The sequence below is a fragment of the Hyposmocoma kahamanoa genome, unplaced genomic scaffold (genome assembly GCF_003589595.1).
Source record: "Hyposmocoma kahamanoa isolate Upper Pololo Valley unplaced genomic scaffold, ASM358959v1 100021, whole genome shotgun sequence".
NCBI classification, from domain to species: Eukaryota; Metazoa; Arthropoda; class Insecta; order Lepidoptera; family Cosmopterigidae; genus Hyposmocoma; species Hyposmocoma kahamanoa.
Genome location: NW_020653200.1, coordinates 4,953,456 through 4,964,397, shown reverse-complemented (window position 1 = coordinate 4,964,397; position 10,942 = coordinate 4,953,456). Strand labels below are relative to the sequence as shown.

General features: G+C 32.6%; 1 protein-coding gene across 1 annotated transcript; it reads left to right on the top strand.

Annotated features, from left to right (window-relative positions):
* The first annotated feature begins 4,394 nt into the window (after positions 1-4,394).
* On the top strand, positions 4,395-10,812 carry LOC113230501 (peptidoglycan-recognition protein LC-like). Its single transcript, XM_026464505.1, has 6 exons — positions 4,395-4,566; positions 4,614-4,772; positions 5,961-6,113; positions 8,694-8,855; positions 9,143-9,294; positions 10,011-10,812. Exons 1-6 carry the CDS (start codon positions 4,395-4,397, stop codon positions 10,425-10,427), a joined length of 1,215 nt encoding a protein of 404 aa, XP_026320290.1. The 3' UTR covers positions 10,428-10,812.
* Positions 10,813-10,942: the final 130 nt, after the last annotated feature.

Here is a 10,942-nt window from a genome sequence, read left to right as displayed (position 1 = left end):
GCAAAAGTTGCTGAAGTAAAAGGGAAAATAAAAGGTAATGTAACTTATGCCACAGTTGCTGCAAAAGTTAAAACTACTTCCGATTTGTATTCTAATCAAATTCCAAACAAAAGGGCTTTATTTAGTGATGTAATTAACTCCGTTGACATATTGGGTGTTATGATTAAAACTGTAATAGATGTTGTTAAATTACATAATACGAAAGATACTAGTAGTCCAGATCCTATCTCTGCAAAATCTATAAAAGAGTTGTTGATTACCAATTTTGCTGCACATAAATAATGGATAGCACTATTGGTGTTGGACAATTAAATATACTACAATGGAATTCTCGTAGCATCTTACCCAAATTAGACCAACTCAAAAATTTTGTTTTTAGCAGTGATGTAGATATAGATTTGATCCTCCTCAATGAGACTTGGCTAAACCTTAATAAAATTTTTAGACTACCTGGTTTTAATATAGTGAGACGTGACTCTGACCATCCACATGGAGGAGTTGCAGTGGCAGTTAAGGACAAGTATAGTTTCTCCACTATTGCAACATCTTCAGATTATCATTTTCAAAACATATTAATCTCCCTCAAACTTCATTTATTTTCTGTAGACATATTATGTGTGTATATGCCTCCTCCTCCCAATGGGAAATTTAGAATTCAACAGTTATCAAGTGCATTGACGAAAATCGCTAACAGACATTATTTAGTTATAGGAGACTTTAATGCTCATCATACTTCATGGGGTTCTAGAAACAATGATCGCAGAGGTAATAGCTTACACTCACTAACAGAGACCCAAAACCTAGTTTGCTTAAATGACCACACCACCACTACTTTGGCTCCTTTTGGACAGCAAGGTAATGTCTTGGATTTGGTAATTGCTTCGCAGTCGATAAGTTCCAGTTGTTCATTGTCGGTTCTTGATGACCCTCTCAGTAGTAATCACTTCCCGCTTTTATTGAATGTTATTTACAACACCGGCTCCACGGGTGCTGTCACACGAACTCAACCCAATTATATATCGCCTCCGATAAATTCTTTATCTGAAATTAATTTTAAAAAGATTGATTGGTCTAAATTTACTGAATTGTGCAATGAAAGATTTTCTTTTAATCCCAATACAGATCCATTACAAAATTATAACAACTTTGTTTCTAAATTAGTTGACATTTTATTGACATTCCGTAAAAAAGTATATCCTTGCCACACCAGAAAACGTAAACCTTTACTGTGGTGGAATGACATATGTAACCAAGTTGTGCTTAGAGCCAAATTGGCATTGAACTCGTTTAAAAAGTATCCCACTATGGAAAATTTCATTTTATACAAGAACTTTGATGCTAATAAAAAAAAAATCCTAACAGAGCAAAAAATATTAGCATGGGCTAACTTATGCTCCTCTTTTAATCGAATGACTCCCACTAAAGTTATTTGGGACTATATTAGGCGATTCAAATTCTCTAAACTAAATTCAACCACTAATACTAATACACTTTTTTTGGATGATCCAGTTAATGCTTTAAACTTTCTCAACAAAATTGCTTCTCGCGACAGCATCGCCATTGATATGCGTGAATTACAAATTTATTTCTTATCTCCTGGTGCTGACTCAGCACAATGGCTCACCTCTAATTTTCAAATGCATGAATTTGATGCTGCTCTCATGTATAAAAAAAATACTTCCCCGGGTCCCGATTTCATTCCTTATTTAGTGATAAAAAAATTACCATCCCAAGCTAAAATCATTCTTCTTAAAATTTTTAATCAATTATGGCTTAATAATTCTATTCCCCCTGTTTGGAAAGATCAACATGTTGTTCCAATTCTTAAACCGTACAAGGATATTCATAGCTTAGATGCATATAGACCCATCTCATTGACATCGTGTTTTTCTAAATGTTTTGAAACTATGATCAAAAATAGGTTAGAATGGTATATTGAAAGCAACAGTTTGATTCCGGAGTTCCAATTTGGTTTCCGCAAAGGGAAATCCACCATGTATAATTTGGGGTGTTTAATAGGTGATATAAAAAGGAATATGAGGCGTAACAAATTCACTCTTGCTGTTTTTTTGGACATCAAAGGCGCATTTGACAATATAAATCATGCATATCTTATCAAGAGTCTCTCTTATCTGGGCATTCCAGGCCCCATTCTATTGTGGATATTTTCATTCTTAAATGGTAGAAATATTTCTTTAAAAATTAAAAATAATCTTTTTGGCTGTAGAACCACAAATAAAGGTACTCCTCAGGGTTCCGTTCTATCACCTTTAATTTTTATATTGAGTCTTGTTAATCTTATGAATCAAATTCCAATGTCTGTGAGATATTCATTTTATGCAGATGACTTAGTAATTTATCTCGAATGCGACAATATATACGTTGGACAAAAAAATATGAACAATTGCCTTTTTACATTACATAATCTATTGTCGACCCAATTAATGTTAGAAGTTAATACAAGTAAAAGTTCAGTCATGCTTTTTGCGGCAAAATGCTCATTTACGCCCAAAATTTATTACAATGACTGTTTGCTTCCAGTCCAATCTAAAGAAAGGTATTTGGGTATTATATTGGATCCTCAATTATCTTGGGAACCACATATTCTACATATCTGCAAAAAGACTGAGTTAGGCTTAAATATCCTTAAATCTCTAGTGGGGTTGAAATGGGGAGCTGATCCCAAGATTTTAAAAGTCTTGTATATTGCTGCCATTCGCAGCCACTTTGACTATGGATGTATGTTTTTTGCCGATGCTGCTAACCATTTACTCAGAAAGCTAGAAGTAATTCAAAATAGAGCTTTGCGAATAATTTCAGGAGCTATGATGTCTTCCCCTATTAATTCCCTTGAGGTAGAAACAGGTGTAGTTCCTCTTATTGTCAGGAGGAGCTTTTTAACTGAGAAGTTTTGTCTTAGATTAGTTAGCTGCGACAATCCTGTAATTTGTAGTTTTTTAGAAGACTATGACATTCCTGACTTTAATACAACTCCTTTAACTGCTACTACGACGCTGAGCCAATCTATTGCATATCTAAATTTTGAATTTCAGAATGCAATTTATTGGTCTCCAAAATTGCCTTGTTTTAACTTCGACTTTCACTGTTTAATTATGGATATATTAGTAAATACATCAAAGTTTAGGAACAAATTTGAATTTTATGAGTTTATAGATGCTAAGAAGGATTACATTAAAGTGTATACAGATGGTTCTAAAACTAAGGATAGGACAAGTTTTGCTTTTTATAATTCTTATTTAAAATGCGGAAGAGTTTTTATTTGTAATAATTTATTTTCTATTTTTTCTGCTGAGGTTTTGGCAATGATTTATGCTATAAACTATATTTTAAATTCTAACTTTAGTAATTCTAAATATTTGATTTTGTCCGATTCTTTGAGTGCACTGTTGTTATTGAAAAATAAGATCATCGATAGCCGTGTTAATTATTTAATTTACTACTTAAGAAATCTAGTTAACGAAATGTGCAATAAAGGTTTCACTATAGAGTTCTGTTGGGTACCGGGACACTCCGGTATATTTGGAAATGAACTAGTCGATAACCTAGCAAAATCGACAGAAAATGTAGACTACTGTGATTTTAAAGTTCCTCATTCAGACTTGGTTTTATGCCTTAAGAAAAATATGATCAAAAGATGGTGTCTCACTCTAAATTTTACAAGAGAAGTTAAAGGAAAGTGGCTTGCCGAGATAGTCCCGGTGCCTTCAACCAAGGCTTGGTTTGAAAGATATCCCACATATATAGGTAGAGATTTTATAACGACTCTAAGCAGACTTCGCATAGGTCATTGTAAGATCCCTGCACATTTATTTAGGTTAAAGTTAAATTGTAACTCGTTATGTACATATTGTTCCCATAATTACTGTGACCTTAATCATTTGTTTTTTGACTGCCCACAATTTTCTTTACAACGTCTGTTACTTATTTCTTTAACTCAAGACCTTCTCCAATATAAAACAATTCCCAGTACTGTACAGGAGTTTTTAAAGCACACAAGTTTATATAACGTAATATTTGAATTTGTAAATAGCACCTTTAAAATAGTGTAAGTTGTTTATATTTAATTTATTTTTTTAAGTTTCATACTGTAGTAGTTAGTTTTTTTTTAAATTACATTCAAAACTCTGTAATAATTATAATAATTAATGTTTAGGCAGATGGCTTTGCCAAAGCCTTAATAAATTAAAAAAAAAAAAAAAAAAAAAAGGAAAAACACTTTGAAAATTATGTTACTTATTTTGTTGAAAAAAGTTTTAGAGTCTCAGTGTAATCATCTGTAAGGATTACGAGTATATTATATCAATATAATATATCAATATAATATGGGATTCGAAAATAACATAAAACTAACGTCATAAGGAAGTTATGGTGATATGGCAATGAAGGTTGAATCCGTTGATCAAAATAATGGAATTAAGGTAGAAGGCGACCTTGGCGATTTGGATATTATTGAGGAATCCAGTGAAGATGAAGTGGACATTGTCAAGGGTGCCAAGAATGTGGGTGGCTTGACCGGAATACCCGCGGGCTTAGTTAGGACGTCTGGTGGGGCAAAACTTAGTAATATAATAGTCTCTGAGCTAGATAGATAGACTCTGAGCATATTCAGTTTGGAAATAATACGTATTTTAATGGTCCCGTAACTATTAAGCAGGTTATACAATCAGCGAATGGTATTGATAATGTTTCCTATGTAAATGGGGATGACGAAAATGAGACAAAACAATACGATGTGGCTGAGGACAAGTGCAGTAAGTTATTATTGATTACCATAAATAGTTTAGTCATTTATGTAATCATATAAAAACTTGTAAATGCATTTATTTCTTCTACAGTAGCACAGACATCAAGTTGCAAATCTAAAACGAAGTTCAAGCTGTCATGTACAAATCTTGTTGATAAACATTTTAAAATAGATTCAATGATTCCTTGTCAACAATGCAAAGAAAACTTTCACTTCACTTGTTTATTATTAAATGAGTAGTCCACTTGCAAACAGCACTATGTGACATTTTTAATGACTTAGGTAATGGTGTGAAATGGGTCAATATTTTAAATAATTTCAAATACTTCAACAATACAATGCCAAAATTTGGTATATTCTAAACAAATCAGTGTCAATTGTTGACTACTTTTGCAAAAGATGCTATCTTTCTTAGTTTTACACTTTAAAAACATGCCCTTTAGTCGTCAACCTGCAAAACTCATGCAAAATTCGTTATTTTGTTTGGTATTTATTATTTTGCCTTCAAGAAGTCCTTCATGTTCATTTATTAAAAATTTGATCATCAAATATTTCGGAGAAGATTGGTATACATACAAAATTCTTGAATTGTGAACTCATATTATCTGACAGGTTCAATCAAATCTGACCAAAGAAGAAGAAACAACAGATAATGAAGATACTTTGATGGTTGATGATGAGGATGTAAGGGTCTAAAGGAAAATTGAAATTAGATTCAAGTTGCATTTTTTACTATTATTATAACAAAATTAGCCATGACATCATAGTGTTGTTGCAAACCTAGCTATGTTAATTTTGAACAATTACAAAACTAGTTATTTAAAGATGCAAATTGCAAAACTCTCTAGTTCAATTTTTAAATGGAAATAACGTAAAAAATTTGATACTGTGATTTTGGTTCTTTATATTCTTTATCCCTTTTATATTACAATTTTCAGATAATTAAATAAGTAGTACTTGAACATCCATTTTCGGAACGGTAATTGTTTTTTTTAGTTTATAGTTTTTTTTATCCATGCACTTCATGCAGTTTGCTAGTGGACTAAAAAAAAGGAGTACAGTTGTTTAGAGTATATACAAATACAATTAAATTAAAAATAAGCAGTAATATATAATAATAGTAATTTTATATATAAATAATAGTATGGTAATAGTATATACTTACATGTTCATCATCATCATTACACTTTTACAGAAAAATCAACTCTAAAACTGTGGCACAAAGTGACAGCACTTGGAGTGATGGTCCTAGCAGGCCTCTGTGTAACCTTTATAGTTGTTCAGCAGGACAGTTCAAGTAACTCTTTACCATCAAAGACACCAGCCGCTGAGACTGAATTACCTACATGTTAATGACTTTCAAGTTTTAAAACACATTTTGATTTTATACAGACTTGCTTAATTTTTACCATTTTTGTATTTATATATTAATTATCAGCCATTGGTGTAACAATATTAGGCAAGACCCCAATCAATTTCAGACCTCAAAAGAATTAAGTTTCTTATCTGGGTTACCTATCAGAAGTCCGAAATGTCGTTTTCCAGAAATAACGTTTGCTCGAATTTACATAACCACAGAAGTGATTTTGAGAGGAAAATGTTTTCTCTTTTAAACCTAACTTAACCTAACCTAAACAAACCTAATCATGTCTTTGCAATAGATATCCCACATATCCTGAAAGAAACAATGTTTTCGTTATAATTTGGTTTTCAGGATAGTAAAAATTCGAACAAATGTTATTTAGGAAAAAATAAATTCCGAGGTTGTGATAGGTTACCCCATTTATGTTTTGGGCCCTGACATTTTGTCAGTTTTGCCATCCTATTATTACGCCATTGGTTTTGCGTACTTTGCTTCCATTTTGGAACTTGGCCCATCAGCAAATGATTCCGCTTGTCTTCTTTTGTTTTGGAAGTTTTGTTAAATTATAAGTTAAATTTATATTTCCATAACCAGCATGGCTTTGATGTGACTGTTGCAGATAGAAAAGTCCATAGGAGAGTGTTTATGTAAAATGAATTGTTCAAAACTACCATTGCTTGGTCTACATAGTTTATAAGCATGATGGATAAGGGAAATACACATTATGACCTGTTCATATTTCAAGTCAACACTTTTTATATAGTCAAAAAATTCTTTAGATGAGTTTCGGTAAAACATTTATCAGCAAAACTTATAGCAAAAGATTACAATGTTTGCTAAACACACAGATTGATTGTTGATTGTCATGCCTTACTGGGCCCATAAGTGTACTTTGTGTACGTAAAGTGATTGTAGAATAGATGGTTTATTCGAATTATGGAGAGTAATATAATCGACACCTCCTACGTAACGTGTCGTATATCGAAATTTCCAAGTTTACAGGGGAGCATTTTAAATTCAAATTCAAATTCAAAATAATCTTTATTTCATAGGTAAGCATTATTACACTTGAAATCGTCACAAAGGTTAAACTCTACCGCTCATTCGTAAGGCAGATTCCCCTGAGAAGAATGAGCAAGAAACTCTAGGGGTTGCTCTTTGTAAATAACATTTACAATATTTATTATTTTTTTATTTGAAACATCAGAGATCGAGACTACCTCCATGAGCTATACGGGTTACTACCACGGATTTTTGTCATCCAAGTACGCAGAAGTTGTATAATAACCTTTAGTATAAAGTTTTTGTTTCACTATAGTTTTAAACCTCGTGAAAGGCATATTTGTATATCAACCGGAATCTTGTTATAGAAGCGTATACATTGCCCCTTAAATGATTTTTTGACTTTGTGAAGACGACTATCAAGAAAAGCTAGTTTATTTTTATTCCTCGTGTTAATGTTATGTCTGTCACTATTTTTCATAAAGAAATTACTATTCCTTTTAACATAAATTACATTTTCATAAATGTACTGTGAGGCTAGTGTAGGAATGTTAATTTCCTTAAACTTATCTCTCAAAGATACTTTGGGGCCCAGATTGTAAATTGCCCTAACTGCATGTTTCTGCAGGACAAAGATTCTATTGATATCGGCGGCATAACCCCAAAGCAAAATGCCGTATGTCATTAGACTGTGAAAGTCGCTGAAGTAAGCCAATCTAGCGGTTTCGACATCTGAAAGTTTCCTTATTTTTTAATCGCGTACACTGCAGAGCCGAGCCGTTTTGATAACTTACTTATATGGGGACCCCATTGCAATTTAGCATCTAACGTTACACCTAGAAATACAACTGTATCCACAAGATTCAATTTTTCGTTTCTAACTACAATGTTTGTAACCATCTCTCTAACATTGGGTAATGTAAATTTCACACAATTTGTTTTTTCTCATTAAGAAGTAGGTTATTAACAGCAAACCAATCAACTACTTTAGATATAGCATTGTTCTCATCGTCGCAGGAACATTGGCGCCTTTTAACTTTAAATAATAAGGAAGTATCATCAGCAAACAATACTATCATGTTTTATACCCTCCATAAGGCTAGGTAAGACATTAATATAAACTAAAAACAAAAATGGGCCTAGAATTGAACCTTGAGGGACACCCATGCTGATTGCAGACCCTGATGGTCTCGTACCGTTAACATCGACCCTCTGTAAAGTTTTGAATTCACTGAAATGAGCATAACACATGACTTTAGCATTTCTCAGTTTTATTCGGCAAAGCTCTTTATTCACATAGAGTGATCTAATAGATCATCTAAGATATCTAGGGTTTTATAATACTCTGTCAGTAACGAGTTTTGCCGATTAAAACTGAGAAATGCTAGTCACGTGTTATGCTCATTTCATTGAATTCAGAACTTTAAGACGCTCCCCTGTAAACATGGTAATTTCGACATACGATACTTTACGTAGGAGGGGTCGAAATTATTGAGAATTGAGATCTGGACAAATTTTTGAGGTGCTAGTGATGGATTATAAATTATCTTCAAAATATTTCAGATCATGTTCTGGTGGTGGAATCGAGCTATGGAAATTGGCTATTGGTGTTGGTGTCCATTATATTAGTTCCTATAACACTACTCCTAATGCATTATTATTCAGTACTAATTAATGGCACGGTCATGATAAGTAATAATGGTCAGATTGAGAGTAGCAATAAAGGTTAGAATATTTAATGATGGAATCTAGAGTTGTACAATATGTAATTAAATTCTGAGCATGTGTAATAAAGGAATGTACTTTATGGAGTTTATAATCGTTTATTACTCATTTTTTATGGATAATAAAGTTTAAAATAAACGAAAACGATAAACATAAAGCTATGGAGTAACTCCTATGTTTTATGTATACAGAATTAAACATTTTTATAAAGCTTGAACTAACTGTATTATCTTATCTGCTATGTGCAATGCGGTATTAATAACATTACTGGTTAATTTATTTTACAGTGGGCAATCAAGTGGTGAAACAAGATCATTTGAGGATGGTTGAAAGAAATGATTGGCTCGCTCAGCCTATAGTGGCTCCCCTTGATCCTCTTGTGTTGCCAGCAGCATGGGTGATTATTACTCATACGGCATCTGAAAGCTGCTACTCTCAGGTACATGTATGTAATATAATAATAATATATCTTTATTCAAAAACACACCTTAGCCTTATTTATAGCACCGAGAAGAAATTTACAGGTTAGAAATGTAAACAAAATAAAATAATATAAAACAAACAGGTAGAGAAGGCGTATCAAATCTAAGGACTCTGGCTCCTAAGCTAGACAAATGTCTGTGTCTTAGGAGACAGTGGTCAATTAGGCGGGACCATAAATATGTGTTTTTTTAAATTTAAAATTTAATTTTTATTTAAAATTTAAAAGTATAAAAATGAGATTGACGATCGTGGTTATACACTTTTAGTGATAGTTATGAGGTAATTGACAAAAAAAAAAAGAATGAATATATAACTATGTTAAGGAAACTCATAACTAGCAGAAAATGCATTCAGAAAAAGAAGTTACAATTTTTTAGAAGTTGAATACTACAATGTATGTACTCTTGTACTAAGTTATTAAAAATATATACCTACCAGCAGTGGTTTTGTCCAGCCCTTCTTTTATTATATTTAGTAATTTTTATTTATTATATATATATATTTATTTTTATTTATTTTAGTAATTAGTCAAATTCTTCTTCATATTATAGCACATTGAGTCAAATTCATTTATGTCAGGCTTAATAAATGTTGCTGTGTTATTTAAAGTTTCCTTTATTTTATCGAAATTGAATTGCGTACTCTATGTTCTTTGCATATATTTTGTTTCAGAGCGAATGTGTCTACCGCGTACGTATAATACAATCATTTCACATCGAGTCGAAGCACTGGTATGATATTGGATACAACTTCTTGATTGGTGGCGACGGCGCTGTATATGTGGGACGCGGGTGGGATTTTATCGGAGCACATACAAAAGGGTATAATAAGTATAGCATAGGAATCGGCTTAATAGGCACTTTTACTGTCGAGTCGCCTACAAAGTATCAACTTGACGCGTGTAAAAAGCTCCTAGCCCTTGGCGTTGAAAATGGCAAGATTGCTAAAGACTACAAGTTATTCCCGCACAGTGCATTTATGTCCACCTTGAGTCCAGGGAAAACTGTCACAGATGTTATTAGCAAATGGCCGCACTATGTTAATGAATCAGAATATAAAGATATATCGGAAATGCTTCCAAATTACTGAAAAAAATATTATTTTTCTCTCAGTACTATAGGTCACGTTATACCAAATGATTAAGTTCGAAAGGTAACTTACGGAATTATGCGTTCTTTGTAATGTATTGTCTTTAAAAACGTTACAACCGCGTTGGTCAATGTATGGAATTCAATCTGTATAAGGTGTGCACGCGTATAGCGTCGCAGCCGTGGAATGCAAAATTACATCCATTGAATGCAACGGGTTTTGCTTGTATTAGTCTAGCGACACACCACGCAAAAAGTATTTTTTAATGAACTGCGTTGCATTACATTGACGGTGAGTCTTAGATGTATCTTTTTGCTAGTGAGTAGCTACACTAAATTTTTTTTATGTTTATACATGTTGCATGTTGTAGTGTCTACGTTTTGACTTTTATCTCATAGCATACAATTGTAACTAAACTTGCTCAGCGAATATTGTAAAGAGACAATTAATGTGTATTGTTCAAATGTTGTTAAGATTAAGAAGTGTGATAAGTATGTATTACGTTGTTATGTCAC

Coding starts and splice junctions, on each gene's coding strand:
- LOC113230501 (XM_026464505.1), top strand. CDS start 4,395: ATGGCAATGAAGGTTGAATCCGTTGATCAAAATAATGGAATTAAGGTA. Junction 4,567..4,613: donor GGGCTTAGTTAGGACGTCTG/GTGGGGCAAAAC, acceptor CTAGATAGATAG/ACTCTGAGCATATTCAGTTT. Junction 4,773..5,960: donor TGTGGCTGAGGACAAGTGCA/GTAAGTTATTAT, acceptor ACACTTTTACAG/AAAAATCAACTCTAAAACTG.